Here is a 26,182-nt window from a genome sequence, read left to right on the forward strand (position 1 = left end):
GGTTAAATAACTGGATCATCTAATAAAGGCACAATACTATCTCCATTAAGTGCTTGTGGAGCCACATGTGATTAAATCTAGGCCACTGCTGTCTAGATCACATTAACAGCATGTTACATCCACTGCATCATATAGATTAATGCTTCGGTCTCATATACCTACTAACATAGCTACTAAACATACAGAATGTGATATATGGGACAGGGCTGACCATCATAGTTGTGATCTATTGTTGTTAGTTCATGTCAACATCTCATGCAACATTCTGTATTCACTGGAATACAAAAAATACAAGAATTCACTTTCTGTGTTCACTGAAATACAAGAAAACTAATTTTGTACGAACTGCAATAAACAGACAGCTATACCAAACAGCATAAACTCCTTTAGACTGCATTATTCCCCTGTTTCCAACTACAAGAATAAAGCCGCCCTTTGCATACGAGTACGAACCTTTCTGAACAGAGCTCTGAGTTTACAGACTCTGCAGGTTCTTTTATATCTGCCTTTTCTGCTGTCACTATTTGAATCCTCCCCATCATCTCCTGGATCTTCCTCACCAAGCCAAGGTGTCCACACCCCTCCGTGAAGCTGCGGGTCTGCCATTGGGTCGTCGGGTGGGTTGCGTGGAGGCACAGCGGTTCGATTGTACTCAGCGAGACGGGTCAACAGCATATTGACTACTTCAGGCCGCGCATCAGCCAAATCTGCCCTCTCGTAAGGATCAGCGGTGACGTTGAAAAGCCAGACAGACTTTCCCCGCTGGTCTCGTCTCTTTTCCATGCCCTGCCACTGCTGGGGACCTCCCGCCATCGTCTGCGGCGGGAACCAGTCCCCGTCACCTACACTCCCTGTCAAAAGTTTCCAGTCCCCGACTCGAAGGGCTGCCCGCACCCCTGTATCCCAGATCCCGAAGCCGTTGAGAGGTAGCAGCCCGGGGTGGGGTTCACCATGCCTGCGTGAAACTGGGTCGATGTTAAAAAGGATTTCAGTCCGTGGACTGGGCAGGCCACTGGTTATGGACCCCCAAACATCGTGACCATCTAGACGATTGGAATCAGGCACAAGGAGACCCGCAAGAGACAGAAGGGTCGGGTACCAATCTGAGATGTGAATCAGAGCCCGACTCACCCTTCCTTTCTTTTTCAGAAGCGGGCTGTGTACGAATCCAACCGCTCTAACTCCACCTTCCCAGTAGGAGCCTTTGCCGCCACGCAGGGGCCAATTACAGCCCCCCGAGAGAGGTTGACCCCCATTGTCTGATGAGTAGATGAGCACCGTGTTGTTGTAGTAGCCTTGTTCCCGTAACTCTCTGACAATCTCCCCTACAGAATCGTCCACGGCGCTCATCATAGCAGCGTAGTGGCGTCGGGGTCTATTGCCAAGGTGCTGGTAGAGTCTGAGAAGATGGGCAGGAGCTTGTAAAGGTGTGTGCACAGCTTGGAGGGCCACGTATAGAAACAGGGGCTTCCGCAGATTGTGACTTCTCAGTATTTGCTTCACTCTGCGTAGAGAATTGCATTAGTCAGAATCACTACAAACGAATCATTGTATATATTATTGTATTTGATGTGCATCGTCTCACCTCTCTGTGTAAAGTCTTGTAGAGTAATTCCCCTTTAACTCCCAGGCAGGCCGGGCTCCATCATGCAGGTCGAAACCACAAGCCTCTGCGCCGTCACAGCTCTGGAAGGTAAAATGGTCACCGCTGCCCGTCAGTGAGCCAAGGAAGCTTTGAAATCCACGACTGGTTGGCAAACACTCGGGTCGACAGAAGCCTAAATGCCACTTTCCGACCATGTGGGTGCTGTAGCCAGCCTGCCATAGCCGCTCAGGGAGTGTAGTTACGTCGAGGGGCAAGCAGAGGGGCTGACGTGCACGGATGATCGAGTGTTGAAGCCCAGTATGAATCTGATAACTGAAGTAATGGACAGTAGGTCAGCACAGAAGGTCTGTACCCACAAATGTGTTAGGGTTAAAGGGCAAATTAAGAATCATAATTTTAGCATATTTATGTTGATGAAAATCCATAAAAAAATGTTTTCTGTGGAACGCAAGAGAAAAAACAAGTTGACACAACATTAATGAAAAAATGTCGATGGGCACTGAGGTCATATTCTTTTGTTTTCCGCACAATATACAAAGTCACGTGAGCTTTAAATGAGATAGATATTTTTTTGTAGGAAAGAGTAATTATTTTATTTTTGGTAAATCTAATAATCACCATAAAAACATCTAAAACTGAATATACAGTGCTGATTAAACAAGACAAAGTAGATTATATCATAAATAGTTAAATTATTTATTTTATATATAAACATAATAACCTCTAATCTAGAAATTGTAAACTGTTTTCGATAACCGTGCCCTTACCGTCCAGTCATAAGCTGGCTACGTGAGGGGGAACAGATGGGCTGAACGTAGTAGTTTTCCAGCTTCACCCCCTCACCAGCCAGCTGGTCCAACACAGGCGTGTGGATCTCTGAGCCATGGTACCCGACGTCATTGTAGCCTTGGTCATCTACCATCACAAAAACAATATGTGGGGGAACTTTGCCCTTGCGGAGAACCCTTCCTGAAGTTAAACCCTCGGTAGCGTGTAGTAGTCCATGCACAAAGCACAAGCAGCAGCCCAACACCAATGCATCCATATTGGGGACACCAATCCGCCAAGCTGCTTTCATGCCTGTGAATTTGTACGTTCAGCTTTAACCAGTCTAGATTAACAGATAAATCCTGTCACAATGATCCATCAGTGAAAAACTAAAAACAAGTGCTGATAAAGAAACAAATTATGCAGCTCTTCTCTGTACGATCGGTTTGGATGTTGCCTATGAGTGTAGACGACTGCGCTGTTTTCTAACAGCACCATGCTACATTCCACAAACACACACCTACAAAATCAGGATTATAGAACGGTAAGTATCTGTGTTTTCCATTCATGTACATTACAAAAATATGAATTTCAATTTGAAATGTTTTCAGGTTACAATATAAAATCAAACTTTTAGCATTAACTTTAAAATGACATAACATTAACTGAATTATGCTGTGTCCACAAAAGGACATAAAGCAAATAAGGCAAAACTACAGGAAATGTGAGGTTTAATCCACATTTAAACATTTAACCCAAAAATGTAAATAACGTCATCATTAATTCACCCTCTGTCATTCCAAACCCATGACTGACTTTCTACTGCAGATATTTTGAAGAACATTGGTAACCAAACACCATGGACTTACTGTATAGACACATAACTGATTTTGTTTAGTGAACTATGCCTGCTGGTCGACACGTGTATTACATCCGTTGTGCATGCAAGCACACGCCCACACACTTTCTCATAATTTCCAAAGTCAGACATTAGACCAGGATAGCAAAACAAAAAGCACCAGTGCAGATATGGCAGTGTTGTGGGATGAACCTCAAATGTTCTTTCATTGATCCTTGAATTAGTTGAGAACCACAGAAAGGCGTTTACCTCATTATGAGTTCCCAGAACACAGACCGTGGAGGCTGACTTTCCTGTACAGACACTAAGTGATATTTTACTGTGGAAGTGTGCACGGAAGGCCGCTACCGAACACTGAGGGAGATCTGCTAAATACAAAGAAAATCCAATTATCCCATAAACGGTATAGAGCATCTGTTTCTACTGTTAAGGTTTAACATATGAAAAAATGTATTTAAAGGGACTTATTTGTACTGAACCCTTATACCAGGTGGTCCAATACACTGGATGGATGTTGAGGCTGTGTGGGTGTGACACGCTATTATGTATTCATCCAGATGATCAACGTCACAAGTTCAGAACCAGATGGCTTTGCAGCTTTCAATGACCGCCCCCCCTTACAAAATGAAACGCATTTGCAAAATTTGCATATCTCCAGTAGTTCCATAAAGATTCAATAGCAACCACATGAACAACGTCACCGAACCTGTCATGTTGTGAAACACCAATTCGATAAATCAAAATAAAGCTGCCATTGAACTGTAAAGGATCTCCATTATAACAAAACCAGAGGCCCTGACAACACTAACTAAACAACGTACATTACTGACATTTTCGAACATTCACATTTACAGGAGGATCACCTTTAGGTAAGCGGACGTAACTGTAGATTACTGTTACAATTACACATATGAAGATGACAAGAAAGAGTGGCAAAACAACAGCAACACATCCGGTGAGCGAGAGGACCTCTGAGGGGCAATCGACCGCTCTCAGGTTTGCTCGGCCAGCTTTCGCCCCAATGTAGCTGAAAGGAAATCAATGCCACCAAATGAGTTGATTTCCTACATTAAGCCAAAACAGACGACAGTCTCACCTAAGCAGGAAATTTCACAGCCATTTCAGAGCAGGGAGAGAAAATGGTGGAAGGACAGAGAGAAAAAAAACAATGGCAGAGAGACAGTGATATAGAGAAAAATGATTCAAATAACCGGTGTTGTCCATTGAATGTACAGTATATGGGGCTATTGATTGTGATTGGGCTTTAGGAAAGCCCAAAGGCATTACTTTTAATATATTAGGGCCACTGGGGAACACAAAGCAGATCTGAACTGAAATTATTCCTTTGGTATGTGTTGTTTAACCCTCATCCATGGAGACCACAGAGGTACACTGAGAAACTAAACAGATGTCGAGTTATGTTATAAGGGCAGAAGCTCTTAGGCATTCAAAGCAATAAATAAATATGAATCAAATAAATATAAAGAGCAACATACAGTAAAGGACAACACACAAGTTTCACAAGAGTCTTACTTGCAAGCAGTAATCATTTACATTGTCTTGACTGCTCCGGTCCCAGAAACATTCCAGCTACTTTGGACACCAGTGACACCAAACTAAATATACAAGAATGATCCACACTCACAAGAGGTGTAAACCTTTATTTCTTACCTTCTGAACAGCCAATAAAGCCTTTTAGATTGTGTTATTAAAGTGACAATTCAGCCCAAAATAAAAATTCTATCACCATTTACTCACCCTCTTGACATTTCAAGCCGTATTGCTTTTCTTCTTCTGCAGAACACAAAAGAAGATATTTTGAGGAATGTTGGTAACCGAACAATGTTGTTACCCATTCGGTTACCAATATTCTTTGGGGTTCAGCAGCAGAAAGAAAGTCACACAGGTTTGAAATGACAAGAGGGGCGAGTATATCATGACAGCATTTTCATTTTTGGGTGAACTTTCCCTAAAAGATGGAGGTGAAAACATTTCGGGTGTACGTGTATGCAACTTGAGGTGAGTGAGACGATGAGCGTTAAAAATAAAGTCTGTAGCGACACTATGTGGAGAGAAAAGGTATGACAAAAAAACATATTTGAGTGGATACCGAAAGGAAAACTGACTATCAGGCTATTATTGCATGATGTTGATGTGTTTGCACGATACTTCTTACCCATGGTTCCACAGGAAGTTCATTATGCAGCAGTGTGCTCTGTGGTGAGAGTAATGGGGTTGACAACGGAACAGCAACGCAAAAAAGAAAATTCTGTCTTCATTTACTCACCCTCAAGTTTGCATAAATGTCTTTGTTCTGATGAACGCAGAGTTTTTGGAAGTATGCTTGTAACCAAACAGATCTTGGGCCCCACTGACTACCATAGTAGAAAGAGGCTGAAGATGACCCTTAGAGCGACTCATTTCATTTCTGTGACAATCTCGGAATTTACTGTACACGGTACAGTATTTTCAATCTTGCAAGTACAGTTTGTATACCTAAAGTGGGACAAATCAAATCATAACTTAATCTTCACGATGGCTGAATAAGCTTACATTTCAATTTTCCAAACAGCTGTAAATTTCAATTTCGATTCATCATCTCAAACTGCACTACAAAAAAGGCAATTGGCTTTTTAAAAGTGTTTCTTTACCCTCAAAAGTCTTTGCATCAAATAAAATCACACAAAATGAGACAAACATTCCCAACCTCTCTAAAAGTTTATTAGAGATAATACTGTGTTGAGAATTTAAAATACATTTTTTTACAAAAAAGACAGCAGCTTTTCATTGTTCAGGACAGACCACAAATCATACACCAGCCTTTCTCTTTCCCCATTCACAGCTTCTTTCATACAACAATATGAACTTTCTGTGTGTGTAGTGTAGAGAAAAGTGTATGGCTAGGATAAATACGGGGATAAGACACTTGAAATAAATGCTTTAGATTGGATTATACTGGTAGACGAGACAATGTACGGACCACTTCCTCAACTGCATTACCGTTTGCTTTCTGATCCAGCTTTGTGCGTTTATGTGTGTGTGTGGAAAAGAGAAGGGCTGTAGATTTGTGGTCCTGCTCAAACAGAGCTCTGTCTGTACTTAATCGCTGTCACGCTGCACTGATGTCTATTCAGTTACAATCCCACCCACCCAGACCCAAAATATACAATGCTTTGAAATGTACAATGTTTTACAATCACTCCTCAGACGGCTGAGCAAGGCTAGACAGTGTGTGTTTCGTATGAGTATTAGATTGTATTTAACACTCTTCGGTCACCGTTAAATTCATGCTTGTCCAGATCAGTTCTTGTCCTAAAAAGCAGGCCTGTCTTATTAGAAGAGGAAGTCGGCGAGGGAGCACATTTCCCAGAGTTTCACTTCTTCATCTCAGAATGAGCCTGTGTCAGCACCTTGGTAGCAAAGAACTGCCCCTATTTGTCCGTCTCAAACCGGTCGGTCATAGTCACAGCCCATCTCATCACTGCTACTACAGTTCTTAACAGAGTTCATGTGGAGTGCTTTCAATGAAAAGTCTCTCTCCTGGTTTCTCTGTAGTGAGTGGAAACTGTTTTTTTGGTGTTGGGATACTGGAGATGCAGGTTTAGTTCTCTCAACTCCAGCTGGTGCTCTGCAGCTCCTCTCTGAGCCACGAGGGTAAAGCCTGACCCAGTCGATTCAGCAGCCGTAACAGTTCCAGGTTATGCTCTCGATAGTAGTCGGTCAGGAAGGCACGTGTCTGAGAAAACACAAAACCATGTTTAAGGATAAACATGAAACTCTTTGGGATTCTCACTGCTGGTAAATGAAACGTCTATAACCAAGAGTCCTGGCAACTGGCATCCGTAAGAGACGGTATAGAGAAAGTAACTTATAGGACAGTGAGAGATGAGATGGTTGCTTACCTCAGGGGTCATTTCTGGATATTTTCTGCCTTTACTCTTCCCCAGACACTTAGGACGCCCTCCTTCCAACCTCTGACACCAAAATCCTTTACCCTCATCAAAACTGCAATACACACAAAACGTATGTTTTACTAAATGTACCTTTAAACTCATTTTAAAGGGATAGTTCAAGGGATTTAAAGGAAGATATTTGGAAGACTGTCAGTAACCAAACAGATCTCATCCCCCATTGACTCCCATAGTATTTATTTTCCATACTATGGCAGAAAATGGGCTATGAGATCTGTTTGGTTACTGACAATCTTCCAAATAGCTTCCTTTGTGTTCAGTAGAACAAAGAAATGTATGCCGGTTTGAAACAATCTGGTGTCGAGTAAATGACAGAATGTTCATTTTGGGTGAACAGTCTCTTAAAGCATGAGACCTTTAAAAATACAATGAGGTGCCAAGTAAACTCACACAAGGGCTTGGGTGTAGTTGAAGATGGGTGTGACCCCCAGAAACCGCTGGATGCCGTCCATCACCAGAGCTGGGTTAGATCGGAGCAGGGTGCCATCTACGATATGGAGCTAATGAAGGGTGTAACACACAGTAATTAGAAAATCATATTACGCAGGATTAATGCACATCAACAATTAAACAATGCATTTAGTTCTGATTAGTGAGATGTTCATTTATAATTCACGTTGTAAAGCAAAGACTAAAAGAGAATAAAGCAAGAAAGACTATGGGTGTGTTCATATATGGCATGTTTGGTTCGATTAAAACAAACTCTGGTGCGATTGATCTGTTAGTGCGGTTTATTTGTGTAAGTGTGAAGGCTGCCACCTGAAACCCTGGTGCACAACAAACAAGTGGACTGTTTTGACTGCATTAAACACTTCACAATCTCTTCAGGAGTTAACGGCTTGCTAAAAATTCATGCATATGGGCAGGTATACACTGAGCATGTATAACCCAGTACAAAGCATTGTTTTGGATGTCCTGTAAGCTCAGTTTTAACATAGAAATAATAAAAGCTGTCCAATCACGTTGCGACTTAACATGTAAGCTGTTAGGTTTGGTATCGTTAGGTTCGCTGTTAAATGCCAGTCTGAAAGCTAGGCGAACAAGCACTAAATACATTTTGTTTTGGGTCCGGACCAAAATAACCAAGAGAACTACAAATATGATATCCTCAAAAATATTAAATGTATGTCTCGAATCAAAAGCCCAGCACACCATAAACCTAAAGGGAAGAAATAACTTTACAATCCACAGAAAAATAACTATACCTGTCTGATCTGGTAGTGTACCAGCCAGCGCTCCAGATGTGTGGCGTACATTCCCGGCTTAAGGGTGCGATTCTGAAGGACCAATAGTTCTTTAGATGCAGAGGGTCCGGCTGTCACCACCTCATGGAAGGTGTGGTTTATAGCAGCTGGATCCTGATGTGCTCGCTGATGCTGAAACAAACACGAAACCATTAACATTTACATATCGTCATTTAGCATACACTTTTATTCAAAGCGACCTACAGAGAGTTTAGGAAGCAATAAAGCCATATGTCATACGGGGCAATATTACATTAACCATCCACATGCTAATATTTCTGATTTTCTCTAACAGAAAGCAATCCCCACAGGTCAGGTTTAAGAAAAGATAGCGAAAGAAGGAGAGAGTACCTGGTACCAGGAGTAAGCTCTGTCAGCTGGGTTGATAAGCAATGCTATGATCTTGGCTCTGGGCAGTAAGGCTGCAGCCCTCTTGGGAACCACGTCTGTGTCAAAGTAGTTGGCACTTTTCTCAAACATGAAGTCTGTGCTGACGTTTGAGGGAAAGGGAAAGAAGTCCATATACCTGCAGGACAGGAGGACACTTAAAAACAGAATAACTGCACCAGCATATCAGACACAGCGGTTTTATTTGCTAAATTAAACCAGGCTGGGTTTAGTCTTCCACTAAATCACACGTCAGACAGTGTCTCACTATTCAAATCCATTGTAATCACGTAAGCGGAAGGTAACAAGGTTCAATATGAAAACGTACACTGTGTAATTTACATTATTATAAGGTGAAGGGGTGAAACAACGGATTAATTTATGAGCCTTCAGGCTCTGTTACATTGGACTGGTGGGACAGTTTTGCGCTTACCAGTCAATGCCGCTGTGATAGTTAGGCCCGTTAAAGAACTGGATCTCCTCAAAGGTGACGGAACTGGGGAAGTTGCTGGTCATGGCAGGATGAAGGGTGAGAAAGGAGTGCAAAGCGGTGGTACCTGTGAACAGGAAAGTGAACATCAAACATCTTACAAGGTTGTCATTTTGTTTGAACAACCTCAAATTAACCATGCTTTTACATTTGAGACTGGAAACAGTAGTAAAAGTAAAGACGCTAACCGGTTTTCTGTGGGCCAATCACCAAAAATTTGGGTAGCCTATCACAAGTCTTCTCCTTGGACCAAATGTCTTTATGCCTCTTGTCATGACAGGGGTTCTGAGAGAGATGATGAATGTTTTCTTATGTCGTCCTATTACATCACAGTAATAATGCAAAACGCATAGAGTATACAAACTGATTCTAATCTTTTACCTGCCATAGGGGGTCCATCTCCTCTGGAAAGATCTGGAAGTATCTCTCTGCTAGTTGAATAGGGGGCAGAGTCTGTAGTCGCAGGTTGGTCCAACACTGCACAAACTTCACCAGAGACTCGAAGGTATAGAGGCCGAGTCGATCGTTTCCATAGTTAGACAGGTGAGTCATAAAGATGCTGATCTGTGGGAGTGGAATAGTGTTAGCAGTGTAAGTTATGTTAATTTAGCAACATTAATGTAATTTTATTAAAGGAAAGCTTTGGAAATATATATTTAGTTGATAATGGCATAAAACATTTAATCAAATGCATTAAAATGTTATACATTTATTATAAATAATTGTATAAAACCCCCACAACAATAACACTAATACTACTACTACTAATAATAATAGCTATTCCTATGCCTATATTTTGTTTATATTATATGTTTTATATTATATAACATTATTAGATAAATAATCTGGTTATATACACTGTATAATTTTTATTATTATCTTTTACCAAATTTGAATAATTTTATATTACATCATGCCCCCCCCCAAAAAATTATAATGATAACAAAAAGTTCTTCTATGTGTTCACTTGTTTGGGACATTAGTAAATAACATACAAAAGTCCCGCCCACTGATATCTGCACAAATATATCTACGGTCAAACAAAGCTACCAAAATCTCAACTGCTATATGTTATAAACTGCCCAGTCCTATTACAAAGATCAAAATCAAGTTTGTTTCCAGCCGCTGCACTACCAAACAAACAAAAACACACAAGAGCAGACTCTGTCACCACTTAGGGCTCTGGGACGTGTAAACAAACACGGCCAAAAAGAAAAACATACCGGTTTCCGTTCTCTAAACAAACACACGCGAGCGCACAGGCTGGGAAAACAAAAGACCAAACAGTCCAAATGCGATGCGGCTTGTGTCTACTCACAGGATTAAGGAGGACTGTGAGGAAGAGCTCTCCTCCACGAATGCTTTTGTCCAGCTCGCGAGATCCTCCAGGGTACTCATTATAGAAGATGGTGTGCGTAAAAAGGCCACACGTCTGCCTGGGCAACACCTGCAGACAGAGGGAGGTTAAATACTGGTACAGACATGCTCAGTGAACACAGATGTGGTTTTATTGGAAGGGTTGAAACGCCCATTAATCATTTCATCCGGTAATGGTGGGATCAATTTGAGCTCAGGATACAATAACCGCATTCAGGTTTCTCGGATTTGAAGACACTGGGCCTCACTAATGAAACATGAGCAAAACAAATGTCTATTGTTTGTAATCATTCTTCATGAATTGTCCACCGAACAATAAGGATTATTTTTCAGATTTGTCCTGATTTGCCCCGCAAATCCTTTATAAGATGAATTAAACATTAATCAACATAAGTCGTAACATCACCTTGGTGACATTAGCAGAATTCAACAACTATGTATTTGTATATAATGCATATTAAAACCCAAAAGTATCAATGATGCATATAAACACAAAACCTGATAATTTTTGTACCTTTATGCCAGAGTGTAAAAAGCCCCTGCGATGTCGTGCTGGTCTCAGGTGTGGATATTCTTCCGTGCTGGTCACTGTGATCCCCCATACACTCGTCCAGGCCTCATACAGTTGGCTGTGTACAGGGTAAACTCCGGAATGATGGGGGGCCACAGCGTACCCCATGTCTGTGGGAATACCATGCTCCTGCGACAGAGCGTAAAATACAATCAAATCACAATTCATCCAGAAATGCAGTGTTAAAAGTAGGAATAAAGAAAGACTTATTTTGATTGGACTTCTAGATTCATGACCACAGGGGGGTGGTAGGCAAACACCCCAAATATGCGTTTAAAGCAACTTATAGGTGTGACTGGGTGTGATGTAATTTCCAACAAAACGTGGCCCAATCAAAAATGTGGGTTCATTTCTGCAAATTGTAACTGCTCGCCAGCTTTACAAACCCAAGTTGTTTGTTATCACCTGCCACTTTAAGAACATTGTGTGTGTTCTGTCACACAGACTGTGAGATCCACAAGCCCTGGCTAAGGAGAGCCCTTTACAGGCTCATTAAACCTTGATGAAGGAGCGGTGTCTTCTCCATTGAGCAGAGAGCAGGAGAAGGCATATGTCAGTGTCTGCTCTAAAGACAGGATGTGACAGAGGGATTAGTGAGAGGAGGAAAGCGACGGTTAGTATTCACAGCACGCTTTCTTTCTCGCTCGCTCTCGTGTCTGTCTGCCTGCGGTCCATATCCCACTCCAATGACCGTCATTACAGCAGGGTGGGCTCATTTTGAGAGGCCAAATTCACAATCTTCTGCAGTGGATACACACAGAGTCAAGGTCAAAGAGAATCCTACCGATCCAATGAAAAAGTGCTAATACCAATCTATAATGAAATACCAACAGGAGATAAAGCTGGCGGGCAGGGAATCAATACTTGCACCTCTGCGACAAATAGCCATAAATAGTAACACAGCGATGAAGGAACAAAACTTCACAAATTAAAGGTGAAATGTTTAATTATTACGATGATAAAGTATCTACTTATAGTTGTGTGGTTTGCTCGGATACAAGCTAGTCATTTTTAGGTGTGGTGTTATCAAACGTAGGGAATACCATTTCTAGGCTAAATCTACATTTTCTTTCAAGTGAGACTACAATCTCAACATCTGCTTACATTTATTTATTTAGCAGCAAATATATCTTTGTGTAAATTGTGTTTCCATCTCATATCATTTGTACCCAAAAGCGGTCAAATACAGCAGTACAGAAAATGAAGCGACCACTGCAAATGTTCATTTAATCAGCATCTGTATTGTGGCCATTCCAGTCCAGTGTCTGTTGAATTCCAACAAATTGAAACCCGAACAGCAATGTGAAAGTCTGACTGTATAAAAAAACTACGAATAGGTTATTACATAACATATATTTAAATACATGTACTACTGTGTTGTTTAAAAGTGAATATGAACGTGTTTTCTTTACAATATTTGAGGTCTGAAAAAATATTTTTCTGTTATTTCGACCTATTTCTCCAGTTTTCATTTTATGCAAATAAATGCACACACACAAAAAAAAATGTAATTAACATTTTTTTACCTAAAACTATAATTATTTTTTTCTTTTTTCCTGCAGTTATATATCAGAATAGTGTATGTCATGAGTTGGGGGCGGGGCTACCAGTTCAGGAATCCTGTTTGAACAACTCGGTCACGACTAACCTGTGCAAACTGCATGTTGAGTCTCATCTGCTCTGCCAACACACTGACATTATGGAAGAGGTGAGGCTGCATGTGACTCCACATGTGTGGAAACCACCAGAACTCGTGTCTGTGCTGCAACAACATGTCATCACCTTCATCTTCATCTTCTGTACCTGCAAACACCAACACACACGTCAGGTTAAACCAAAATACAGCTGAGAATTAACAGTCGTGACATTTAGGTCACATAGGATTAATAAGAACCCTCAATAAGCAACACAAAGAACAAAATACCTGCATGGTAGAACTTCCCAGAGAAGCCAAGATTAAAGGTGAAGTCTGGAACTAGTGCCCGTAGTTTATTCTGTGTGTTCAGCAAAGCCTTAAAACCAAAGACGACACATCACATTAATGACACACCATGTTTCCCTTAAATCTGTGACACAATATCAGTTTTGTCAGAGTATTGGCATATAATTGAACTCTATATGCAAAGGCAAAACATTTATTTGTAATTAAATGAATAAACATTATCTAAAGTCCCCGACAGATGGCAGTATTTAGCAGGCCTATAAAGTAAAAGAACAGAACTTTCAGGCCCTCGGCCAGATCGACAGACTGAGTGGGGTGTGAAATATACATTTGCATTCAAATCTCCTCTACCCACTGGCAGGTCAGACGTGCCGAAAGAAACCGCAGTCTTAACATCAATCTAAACTCATCCTTGCGAAATGAACACATTTCATAACTTAACATTGCCGCACGCATCCTGCTAATGACGGCGCTGTGAGGCTTGAAATACAAAATGATCCTGCCATCAAGCCCTTCAAACCTTGAGTGATACGATGATATAAGCGAATTACAGCGCCGTTCCGGCACAAAATCAGACGGCGGGGAGAGATAGCGTCGCTTTCCGCACAAATCTGACACAAAGCTGAGGCGATAGATAGGGCAGTATCACAAATCAAGTCGTGCTGTTGTGAGGGGAGAAGGTTGCTGCCTCGCTATGAGGAGATGGCATTTTGCGCTGATTTAAGAGCCGCCTGTGTCCCTGAGTGTGTGTGTGTGTATAATATTTGTTTGCCTTGAGTGTGTTTGCTCAGCGTGTCCGTATAATCGGGTTGTTTTTATGGCATTTATCGGGGAGTCATCCAAGATCACAAGGTGATGGTCGGGATGGACAGGAACTGTGCTAACTTTAAAAGTGAACATCAATCATCATCATTTGTTGAAGAAGTCCTATTTAGCCTTATTTTTTGATGTGCTATAAAAAATCTGTTTTCATGTTTCGATTTAAAAAAAAATGCTTTATATATTCCATATTTCACCTGTGTTTTACAATGTCATCTCGAATCTCGTTCTATTAAATCCCACTTTCCAAAATGCTTGGTCAAGCTCAGCCAGTCTTTTGTGATTGGTCTACCGCTTAGAATGTGTTGAGATGTCCCGCCCCTTACCCTATCTATTTATCAGGGTTAATTTTGGGATTCATGATGTCACTAACCAAGGAAAATGTTTGTTGTGGTCCAAACGAGACGTTCATTGAATTAGGAAAACGTGTTATATCCAACACATAATCGGTAACGCATAATGGAGAAATAGGATTCAAAACAGCCTCTGTTACCATGACAACCTTCACTAGCAATAGACACTGGGGTAGAAGCATGCTACACTTCACATAATGATATCTATCTAAAAATATCAAAAAATATCTAGGCTGTTTCAGCAGTTAGTTAAGTATCTCCATCATCTAGATATTGTTTCAGGTTGGATTAACCCGGACAAGACATATTTAAACTTTAAACAGGAATTCCCTTTTACAAATCTCCGTCTAATGGCGAATCAGACCAAAATATTTTTTTATATTTGTAAAGGAAAGGAAAACGTTATTCAAAAAACAAACAACACATTTTCTGGTAAAAGTGCGTTTAACATTAATATGACCCAAATGATCTAAAGAAAACATCTCGCACACACAACTCTTCTGTCATCTTTTACCTCTGTGTACAATTGACTATTAGAAAATCTTCAAGACATTAATATGAAAATCCTAACAATAGAGCTCATGGTTTTATGAAAGGCAAATATATCCTACGAACTGATTTATCTTGTATCCGATGCCACAGGTGATACAATGAGATGCACTGTTTGTCATGGTAATGTAAAAAAAATAAAATTGTATATAAAATATAAAAAGAGACAAAAAATATATTTGGCAAAATGTACTTTTATGGCCTGTAACAAATACAACGCCCAGTCTGTTAAACTGCATTGCGTCTGGTGTGGACATATAATGCTGAACAACTAATGATAAACCACAACACAAACCCATACAAATGATGTTCTTTGCTCTGAACGACCTGTCAACATCTCTGTATATCTGTTAAGTATGTCCATGATGTTTGCATGTGTATGTGAGTGGGTGTTGAAAAGCTCATGCTGGGATTCCAACATAGAAGGAAAAATACAAAATAAAATCTTAAACGCAGCTCTGTGAGTAGAGTACATTCAAGGTATTGCCCTGGTAAATGTCAATATCAAGAGTTTTTGCAGGAGGACGCCGTTGATTACAGCAGGAAATCGTTTCAACTTATCCCTCAGGTTGTAAAAAGTGAGAAAATGTGTTGACAGAAATTGAAATAGCAATGAAGTTTTTGCTGCAAGCACTCCGAGGAGTAATGCTTTACTAAGGTAATAAAACATAGGATTTCCACTAAGTAAGGTGCTTAATGTTAGTGTTCAATGATGATTGGTTACCAACTTGTCAACACTGTTACATTACTGTTCTGATACTTGACAGACTTAAGGGACAGTTCACCCAAAAATGAAAATTCTCTCACCCTCAGATTGTTACTAACCTGTATACATTTTCTTGTTCTACTAAAACTGAAAGAAGATATTTGGAAGAATGTGAGTAACCAAACAGATCTCATCCCTCTTTGACTCCCGTAGTATTTATTTAGCCAACAATGGCAGTGAAATTCTTCCAAACATCCTCCTTTGTGTTCATCAAAACAAAACATTATATACAGGTTTGAAACAATCAGAGGGTGAATAAATGATGAAAGAATTTTCGTTTTTGGGTGAACTATACCATTAACAGGAAGTAGAAAGACAGATATAACAAAAACAATATCTGTTTGAAACTATTTAGGCAGTAAAAAAAATTCATCAATAAATGTTTTTTATTTTAATAATTTAATAAAATGCTGTAAACATTATCACATATAATTGATAATAAACTGTTAAGAAACTGCCCGATTGATTTAGTGGAGAAGGAAAAGGGGCTTCATCTACTAAAGTGACAACTTTAATGAAAAACTTCTTTTTTGGTTTAACTTTCTTTTATATTCTCAAAAGCTTCCGTGTTGTCAATGCCACCGGGACCTTAATTGTCAGATTATTTCTCATTAGAGCCGATAATTTTTTCTATTTTGACTGGCTTAAAGACCTCCAACTGTTTACACTTTTATGTTGATATCCTGTGGGTTTCCAGGAACCGCAAGTTGCGATCGTTTTTACTACACATTTCAGAGTGCAAAGGAATTTCAAAGGAGAAAATTTGTTTGCATGGCTTACGTTTCTCACTGTGAATTTATTGGATGTGTAAAAACAGCTGCTAGCAGCAGACTGACAGTTGAAGGGGAGTTAACAGATGCTCACGCCAAGCCGTCTAATTTACGTCATTGGAGATGGATAGTCATATCAGGGGGAAGTGGATTTTCAAAATTAAAATGAAGATTATGAGGGTACACAATTTTTTTAAAGAAAATGACCCATATTGATAAGCTATTTACTATATACGCTGCAATATTTCATGAAAAAAAAATTATAATAATAATAGTCATTTTAAATTTCACTGGGACTTTAAAGACCATAGGCACCAGTGTGGATTGTATATTGTGAAAGACTGAACGTGCATGTTTAACTCATGATAAGAAATCCTTGTCTCATGTAATCAGTCCTTTCGCAAAAGACGGCATAAAAAAGTAGGTTAATAAGCACATTGTTCTAACAAAGCAATTATGCCTTGCTCTGACAAGCACATTATTTTGAGTAGTTACTGTTTAGCATCACCATGCTCAAAGCATCACCCGTGTACCCCTTTATCTTTCAGCCAACTTAAGCGCAACCAAAAATTGTGTTAGATATTTTGAGAACACACTTTTACAAAACAGGACACGGAGATGAAAACGTTGGAGATCAATGATATTCTTTGGTGAATGCTCACAGGTAAACAACTGCCAAAGAAATCTTTCAACAAGGTTAGAAAGAGAATCACACAAATGCATACCTTCACATCTGACACCTTCATTCGTGTGCCCTCCTTTCCTACAAATATATCATCCACGTCAACAAGCAGATGCCTCTCCAAAGACAAGCACAGTCTCTTTCCTGTCAAATAGGCAATGGCGTCCACAAAAATCAACTTGTGTAGCCAAAATGACAGGTTGTTCCCGAACAGCACCCTCTGAATACCGTCATGAAGGCCTAGGTCTTGTATTACAGTGGCATGGAGAGCCCGGTGAGGGCCAAGGTGGGCCAGCGCTTCCGAGGACTTTGTGACTGCAAGAAGCACTGGCTCATAGGTGCTGTGGTTGGATTGAAAAACCGTCCAGTCGTCACCAGGAAGCGGTCCCTGCTCCACTTCATTAGGCTTGGTGATGTAAAGCAATGGAGCGGCAGGGTTGATGTGATAGTCCTGTAGACCCAGGTTAGAGTGCAGAAAAAGTGGAAAGCCTTTCAGCTGTGCACTGAGCAATGAGTTCTCATTGGCTTTGAAGAAGCCGATGATGCCTACGCCAAACTCGGAGGAATACTTGTCCAGCAGGTCACGGTTCCAGGCGTCTAAGTTGACATATTTGAGAATGTTTTCATAAATGACCAAGGCGTATCGCCCAACATCACGCTCCATCAACGTAGGCATGTCACCCTTGCTGGGCGCAATCTCGGTGTGGTAACGAAAGCGACTGGACTCTAAAATTGCCACTATCTCTTGGCCAAGCTGAGAGTAAATGCTCTCTACAAACACAAGCACCACAGGCTCGGTTTTCGAGTTATCCACGGTTTTTACCATCCTTTGCCGGCCTGTAAACGGAGGCAGAAAAAGAGGAGCCCGTTGTCCTCCCACCGCATCCGAAACCACACCACCACAGTCACTGAAGGGCATTGGGGGTGCCTCCTTTATTTTAGGACTGTTGCTCACATAGTAGGCCAGGAACGCCATAGAGAGCAGGCAGAAGATGATGAGCGCCATGATGAGGCGGTGGAGCTCGAGTTGCCTGACGCCCCGCACTAACTTCCACAGCCCCATGGCCGCAGAGCGAAAGTGGGACTGGGGAAGATAGGGGGGGAGAGGGGAGGTTGACAGGACTGTTGCAGCGTTCGCAGCCGAAGGACGACAGAGAGGTAAACAGAAGAAAAAAGGAAAAGGGTTGAGCAGCTGACACTGGCACAAGCTTTGGGTCACGAGTAGCCATTTATGCTAAGTCACCATGGCCCCCATAGCCAATGACGCGAGTCTCCGCTTCGATTGCTGCCTTTTGGCACAATGCGCAAGTCTCCCAATGAGGTCCCTCAGCTATTCCACCCCCTCCACACGTTCTCAGAGCTCGGCTGGCGTCTCCGGCCGGGGGTTAAGAGGTTTGGGTTTCTTGATCACTCTTGAGACTCCTCCACTGACACTCTCCAAAGGATCAGCTGTTTGGTTGGCTACTTTTGTTTGCACAGAGTGTTCATATGAGCATGTATCTCCCAATGCAGAGGGCCCTTCGGGATAAGTTTGAGATCTTTGTCCCGTTGGCCTCAGTAGCGGATGCTCTGAGGGTGTTCACCGCTGGGGTGAGAGGGTGATCGTTGCCCCCCGCAGAGGCCCAGCTTGGCTGATACCTTCACCATGACGCAGGATGTGTCACAGTCTGAAAGAGAGCAAAAAGAGGCATTTAGTCAAATCATCCAAGCAACATTTAAAAAAAATGCTAAGCAAGAATACAAAGTTAAACATTGAATGTCTAGTATTTACATATTAAACCGGATGAAGAAATATACCCCCAAGAAAAGACAAGACAGAACCAATAAGGACTAAAAAGTTTGATGTGCAAATGAAACAACGTGCAGGTGAGAAACTCTACCACCTGACAAGCGGCCATGAGATTTGGACGTTAGCGTGACTGCTAATGCATATCACCACATTTCAATCGCAGAGGAATTGTTTTTTTCCTGACTCCTAAAATAGTTCTTACCCTCAATGCGTCCTCGTCCTTTGGTAAGATAGCATTACAGGTATGGTATGAAAGTCATTGACCTTTAAAAACAGGTGACTAAAGCAGTCTCATCAAGGTTATTAGCATTATAACTATGCTTTATGGAAAGCCTTGGACCTATATAAACCCAGACCCAAGTTGTCATTGGAATGTACATTACTGTTAATAAACATGATAATATATTGAGTATTCTACGTAGGCGAGACCAAGGCAACAGTTGAATGAGTTTCTAGGCACCTTTGGAGAAAATCATCAGATCCCGGGCACATTTCTTCTTCCTCTCAATCTATTCCCACCAAGAGAGGCTTTGTCAGTTTACAGCCGGCTATCAGTCTATGACATGATCAATGCCAGCCATGCTGTAACTATAAATCAGAGCTAGCACTTAAAGGATCGTTTTTCGCACAGATGAACAAGCATAGCCGTGCTTCGGTCAAAGGCACCTTGTCTTGGACAGACGATAAGCTACAGAGAACACGAGAAAAGAGAAAAAAGGAAGTGCTAAGATGTTAAGATTCAAGGTGAGGAAAATAGAAGCAGGCTAATAATAAATGCAGATAATCCTACTGTTCTGAATCACCTGTCTTAGGTGACACTGAATTACACATATATAATGAGAATTGAGTCAAGGTGGAAACCAGCGTAGACCTGGCAGTTAATATTGCAGGTATTTATACAATATTTATACAGTAACATGTTATATCTCACTTCTGTGAAGTGTAAAAAAAATTGTTTTTCTCATCTTGACAATATCAATAGTTTTATTGTTAAAACATTGCAACTCTGCAAAACATGTTTTACACTCCACACCTACAGTTACCCCAACATGTTCTGCAACCAAGACCTAAGCTATTCTTAGCCTGGGAACACACTAACCTTCTACATCACATGAGCAATAACGCAAAAACAAGTGTACACAGACAGCAGGTTTCCATCACAACAAAGCCATAAAAAATACAGTCAGGTCAGTGTATCCAATTCAACATTATATTGTCTGTCGGGATGCTCTGATCGATTGGCCGCAGATTGGTATCAGCCGATAATCTAATTTTAGGAATCGATTGGTCCCTTCTAACTTGGCCAATTTCACACAACTTTATGACGTCACCGTGTGATAACGTCTAGAATGCATGAGGACTTAAACCTCTCCGTTCAGTAAGCGGCAGAAGCAGCACATTCATAACCAAACAGCCGCTTAAAGTCAGTTCATTAATAAATTATTACAAAACAGCGTTTAATTATTTTATGTCTGACAGAAGAAACATTAAATATGTTAACATTTTAATGAATATGTTAATTTGTTCAACTTTATTGGGTATTCAGTTCAGTAAGTTCAGAGACTAAATGTGTATACATAGCAATGATGTCACAAACAAGCTAATTAGCATGTCACATCACCTTGCACCATAGTGACGGGTAAACATAGATTATGACCTTTCAAAATGAAGGACAATGTAAAAGTCTAGCTCAACCTCTGTGCCGAATACGAAAAACTGGGCAACGTTTAATAATGTGACTCTCACTCAGCCATCCATTACATTGCATATTTTTATAAATCTATTTTGTCATCTACAACCTTGTATTCGACAATATTTATTGTACAATTTTTGTATAAATCTTGTAGGATGCATCAGACTGGTTCATTTTGTTTCCGTTTATTTTTGTCTTTATTAAGTAAACTGGAGTGCATACTGTTTTGAATAAGTCAAATTTTAAAGGCATATTAAAATGTTCACTGTATAATGAATATTGTTTTGTGATAATTTAATACTCTGTTAAAACAATAGTTCCATTACATTAATATACATTACATAATTACTGTAAAATATAACAAAATTCTAAAAATATTACAAAAGGCAACATCTATAGTATGAATGAACTGAAAAAAGGTTAACAGTGATCTTACATATCAGTTATATAAAGCTTGAAGCATCGGAATTGGGATCGGTATCAGCCGATCACGATGACAAGAAATTGGTTATCCGTATCGGCAGCAAAAATCCTGATCGAAGCATCCCTAATTGTCTGTACTGCGTCCTTACAGGTAACAGAGCGAGAGAGAGAGACTTATAGTATACTTATAGTTCCAAGATGGGTAACAGTTCAGTAGACTACTTCATCACCGATCTAAATCCAAATTCTCTCAGAGCGTTTACAGTTAGCACACTAACCCCCTTATCAGACCACAGTAAAATTACTCTTTACCTAAACAGATCCAAACCTAACACTGAGGCACCAAATCAAACTCAACTCCATAGCCTTAAACACGCATACAGATGGAAACAAAATAGTGAAGATATATACCAAAGCGTAATATGTGAACCAAAAATTCAAAACCTACTTAATAAATTCCTAGATACGCCATTTCCACACAATAACGAAGGCGTAAACTTAGCAGTAGACAGAATTAACAAAATATTTACAATATCTGCAACACTAGCCAACCTAAAATCAACAAATACGAAAACAAAAAAGAGACCTGCCAATGAGAAATGGTTCGACAATGAGTGTAAAAACCTTAGAAAAGAATTAAAAATACATTTCGTTGCACTGTACTTGTATGTGTGTAATGACAATAAATTGAATCAAATCAAAAAGAAGTACGAATTCTGTCAAATCAGAAACACAGAGATGCGGATAATGTAAACACACGCCAACTCTACCATGAAAAACTTAAAGAATATAAAGACACCCTAAGGATAAAAAAGAAACAAGATATACAAAATCAGCTAAGAGCAGTTGAACAATCTCTAGAAACTAACCGCTTCTGGGAACATTGGAACGCACTTAATAAATCTCACCATGAAGAACTACCCATTCAGAACAGAGATGTATGGATAAACCACTTCTCTAACCTCTTTAGTAATATAACCATCAACCACGAACAAACTACCCTTGAAGACAAACTAAGCACCCTAGAATCAACTATTAAAGATTACCAAAACCCTTTAGATTACCAAATTACACTAGAGGAACTATGCGATAATATATGCAAACTTAAATCCAGAAAAGCAAGCGGAATTGATGGCATTCTTAATGAGATGATTAAAAACACGGACCAAAAATTCAAACTTGCCATCCTCAAACTGTTAAACACCATCCTTAATACAGGTATATTCCCCAGCATCTGGAACCGAGGTCTTATTACCCCAATCCATAAAAGCGGAGACAAATTCGAACCAAATAACTACCGCGGAATATGCGTAAACAGCAACTTAGGTAAACTCTTCTGTAACATTCTAAACAGCCGACTCACCAACTTTCTAAATGACAGAAACATTCTGAGAAAATGCCAAATCGGTTTCCAACCAAAATACCGCACATCAGATCATATTTATACCCTTCATACTCTAATCGACCAAGAAATTAACCAAAATAAAGGAAAACTCTTCTCATGCTTTGTTGACTTTAAAAAAGCTTTTGACTCAATCTGGCATAAGGGGCTTTTCTTTCAGCTTATTCAATGCGGCATTGGAGGAAAAACCTACGACATCATCAAATCAATATACACGGATAACAAATTTGCAGTTAAAATAGGCAACAAGCACACAGACTTCCTCTCCCAGAGTCGTGGAGTAAGACAGGGCTGTAGTCTGAGTCCTACTCTATTTAACATCTACATTAATGAATTAGCTCGGGCTTTAGAACAGTCACCAGCACCCGGTCCCATCCTACTAGACACTGAAGTGAAATGCCTTCTGTTTGCAGATGATCTGGTGCTGCTGTCACCACAAAAGAGGATATACAGCAACATCTAGACATCCTGCACACTTTCTGTCAAACATGGGCGCTATCAGTGAACCTTAAAAAGACCAAAGTTATGATATTCCAGAAAAGGCATAGTCGACAAAACCAACATCACAACTTTAAACTCAACAACGTGCCTTTAGAGCAAACCCAAAACTACACATATCTCGGTATAAACATCAGTAACACCGGAAACTTAAACAAGGCAGTGAACGACCTGAGAGACAAGGCACGAAAAGCTTTTTACATCAAAAGGAATATAAAAATCGACATCCCAGCTGGAATTTGGCTTAAAATAATCCAATCCGTTATAGAAACAATAGCACTTTATGGATGTGAGGTTTGGGGTCCCCTCACCAACCAAGAGTTCACCAAATGGGACAAACACCCAACTGAGACTCTGCAAACAGAAATGTGTAAAAACATTCTACGGGTACAACGCAAAACCCCAAACAACGCCTGCAGAGCAGAATTAGGACTATATCCTCTTATAATTAAAATACAAAAAAGAGCGATTAAATTCTATAACCACCTTAAGAACAGCGATACAGAATCACTCCATCACAAAGCCTTGCGTCATCAGGAGCTGAACCCAGAGAAAAGTTGTCTCATCCAACTGATCTCAGAACTAACTCTAAAACCCCAAACGTGTCAGAATTAACCAAATGATAAAAGGACAGAAGCAACAGCTCAGCAAAGTAAGCTTGAATGCTATCGGTCATTAAACAGAGAATATAAACCGGCAGAATACCTCAAAAGCGTATCAGACCCTAAACTAAGAAAAGTGTTGACCATGTACAGACTCAGTGAACACAAGCTCACTGTGGAGACGGGCCGACACAGACAGACATGGACTCCAAGAGAAGAGCGACTGTGTCCACACTGCACACAGGGACAAGTGGAAACAGAGCTGCACTTCTTAACCTCGTGTCCAAACTATACGGACATCAGAGAAACATTCTTCCCCCAGTTCACAAACTTCCACAAAGACTATTCACTTTCACTAAGAACTTTTGTCAATACTTCGCACTTTTATGTCTGTATTGATGTGTACATATTGTTTCTTATATAGGATACTCTTATTTTATTTTATACAGAATGTTTATATTTAATCTTCCTGCTTTGGCAATGTAAAACACTTTTTTATCATGCCAATAAAGCTTTTTTGAATCTTGAATCTTGAGAGAGACAGAGAGAGAGAGACAGAGAGAGAGACAGAGAGAGAGACAGAGAGAGAGACAGAGAGACAGAGAGAGAGAGACAGAGAGAGAGAGACAGAGAGAGAGAGAGACAGAGAGAGAGACAGAGACAGAGAGAGAGACAGAGAGAGAGACAGAGAGAGAGAGACAGAGAGACAGAGAGAGAGACAGAGAGAGAGACAGAGAGAGAGACAGAGAGAGACAGAGAGAGAGACAGAGAGAGACAGAGAGAGACAGAGAGAGACAGAGAGAGAGACAGAGAGAGAGACAGAGAGAGAGAGAGAACGACAGCCCTTAATCACTGAGTGAAATGGTTTCACATGGCATATACTGCTGGATAAAGCCGGGACGAAATTACTACAGAGCGTTTCTCATCTCGGGAGAATAGCTTTCACATTGGAGACAGAGAATGCTATTCAGCGCTGAACTGGACCAGGAAATGATAGGGATGGCCATGCATATCTCATGTTCATTAGGTTTAGAACAAACATGCTTGCGGAATAACGGTACATATGAGCATAGGAGGAAATTAAATGGGGAGAAAACAAAAAGAATGGAATAAAAAATGGAATATGAGGCAAGAGCAAAAAAGCAAGCAAGTTTATTACAATAAATAAACGTTCATAAAAATATCTGATTCATGTGACAAGAGACAGTAAAGTCCTGTGATAACAATTTACACAAAGTATAAATTTACAAATTTGTATATGGCCTTTACATATCAACACGTGGAACGTTGTGGAACGGCCGTTTACACTTAACGCACTGAAGCGATTTTGTAACCTTCAGCGATTTAATCGATTTAAAGTGTGAACACACCTTCAGAGCAATCGGGCATTATTCATCTGCCTGACCAAAGGCTGTTTTCAAGGCACTGCCTCTATATTATTTTTCCACTTGTCTTCTTACCCACTTGAACCAGAGGTCACAACGAGTACAAAACATTCACTTCTGAAGAGTGAGAGGCGAGGAAATGAAGAGAAGCAGGAAATTTATTAGAACGGTTTTGCAATTAGACCAAAATTGAAAGTCTTGCCTGAACATCCTGTAACTGTGAGATTTCCCTGGAACTACAGAAGAGTGCTAATGGGGCAGACAGAGGGCAGGAAGAGAAAGTGAGTAAATGTGTGCGAAATAGAGAAAGATGACGTATTAGATGGAAGCGTGAACAGATGCACATGGATGTTATCATGTTCCAGAGGTGCAACGTTGCACACTTAGACAATGAAATACACACTTACTCCGCAGTGGTTCTCTCTCCTATGCTGTTTGAATAAAAAGTTAAAGCAACACTCTGTAGTTTTGATTTCAGTGGTAGAACAACTCTCAAATGAGCAAAAGCTCACTAGTGTTGCTTTAAATATCAGGTATCACACGCAGTTTCTGCCAATCTCATATTTATCTTGAGTACCTTTACAGTAGTTTTGCATATGTCGGATCTGTGAAGAATGTTTAGCTTGATCACATTTATAAAAGATAGATACAGCTGTACGATTATTTCCAGAAAAAACATGAGCTGCTGAAGGATGACAGTGTGACGGAACTACAGCATGAGCACACAAAAGCATCAGCACACAATTATGCAAGTACGCACCGATTGCCAACAAAACACAGACAAATGTACAAGAGTGTAAAGAAGTTAGAATGCATGACATAGCATGTTACCTCCACTAAGCAACGTACACAAGGTAGTGTCACTGGTCTTAGTATAAAAAAGAACATGGTGTTGTGGTTGCAAAAGGGTTGGATCCCAACCAAGAAGGAGCTAGTTCCTGTGGTGCTCCACAAATTACCCTGCAAGTCTGCCATGTCTCACTGACCCACGGTCAATATGACCTCTGACCACTAACCCATTCTAGCGGAGCATGTGGGACGTGTGGTGTCTCATATTTCCTTCACTCCAGTTTCTTTCTGCTCTAACTTAATTATGAAAGAAACAACTCAATCTGAAACAGCCTTCATCCTGCATCTTGACTGCTAACAGAAATCAAATTCTAACTCAATCAAACCAGCAGCTCTAAAGAAAATGTGTCTTCTGCACCAACACTATTTTTTTTTACATAAATCTTG

At 40.4% G+C, this 26,182-nt stretch overlaps 2 protein-coding genes across 3 annotated transcripts in view; both read right to left on the reverse strand.

Annotated features, from left to right (window-relative positions):
• Positions 1-414: 414 nt before the first annotated feature.
• Positions 415-2,651, reverse strand: LOC306903903 (arylsulfatase I; the record flags this gene model as incomplete). Its single annotated transcript, XM_079473443.1, has 3 exons — positions 415-1,504; positions 1,586-1,918; positions 2,374-2,651. The coding sequence occupies 3 exons, from the start codon at positions 2,649-2,651 to the stop codon at positions 415-417; spliced, it is 1,701 nt and encodes a 566-aa protein (XP_079329569.1).
• A 3,288-nt stretch (positions 2,652-5,939) lies between these two features.
• The window catches only part of ndst2a (N-deacetylase/N-sulfotransferase (heparan glucosaminyl) 2a), an 85,885-nt gene continuing 65,642 nt past the window's right edge, over positions 5,940-26,182 (reverse strand). For both annotated transcript variants that reach the window (XM_079472618.1, XM_079472619.1), the window contains 13 exons: positions 17,198-18,821; positions 13,198-13,285; positions 12,922-13,076; positions 11,217-11,402; positions 10,644-10,772; positions 9,707-9,889; positions 9,514-9,610; positions 9,269-9,392; positions 8,800-8,974; positions 8,410-8,580; positions 7,595-7,704; positions 7,136-7,238; positions 5,940-6,969 (listed from right to left, as the gene is read on the reverse strand). In XM_079472618.1, the coding sequence (XP_079328744.1) occupies positions 6,844-6,969; positions 7,136-7,238; positions 7,595-7,704; positions 8,410-8,580; positions 8,800-8,974; positions 9,269-9,392; positions 9,514-9,610; positions 9,707-9,889; positions 10,644-10,772; positions 11,217-11,402; positions 12,922-13,076; positions 13,198-13,285; positions 17,198-18,217 (2,667 nt within the window). In that variant the 5' untranslated portion in view covers positions 18,218-18,821 and the 3' untranslated portion in view covers positions 5,940-6,843. The remainder of the gene's footprint in view (positions 6,970-7,135; positions 7,239-7,594; positions 7,705-8,409; positions 8,581-8,799; positions 8,975-9,268; positions 9,393-9,513; positions 9,611-9,706; positions 9,890-10,643; positions 10,773-11,216; positions 11,403-12,921; positions 13,077-13,197; positions 13,286-17,197; positions 18,822-26,182) is intronic.

Source organism: Barbatula barbatula (assembly GCF_947034865.1).
Source record: "Barbatula barbatula genome assembly, chromosome: 14".
Lineage (NCBI taxonomy): Eukaryota > Metazoa > Chordata > Actinopteri > Cypriniformes > Nemacheilidae > Barbatula > Barbatula barbatula.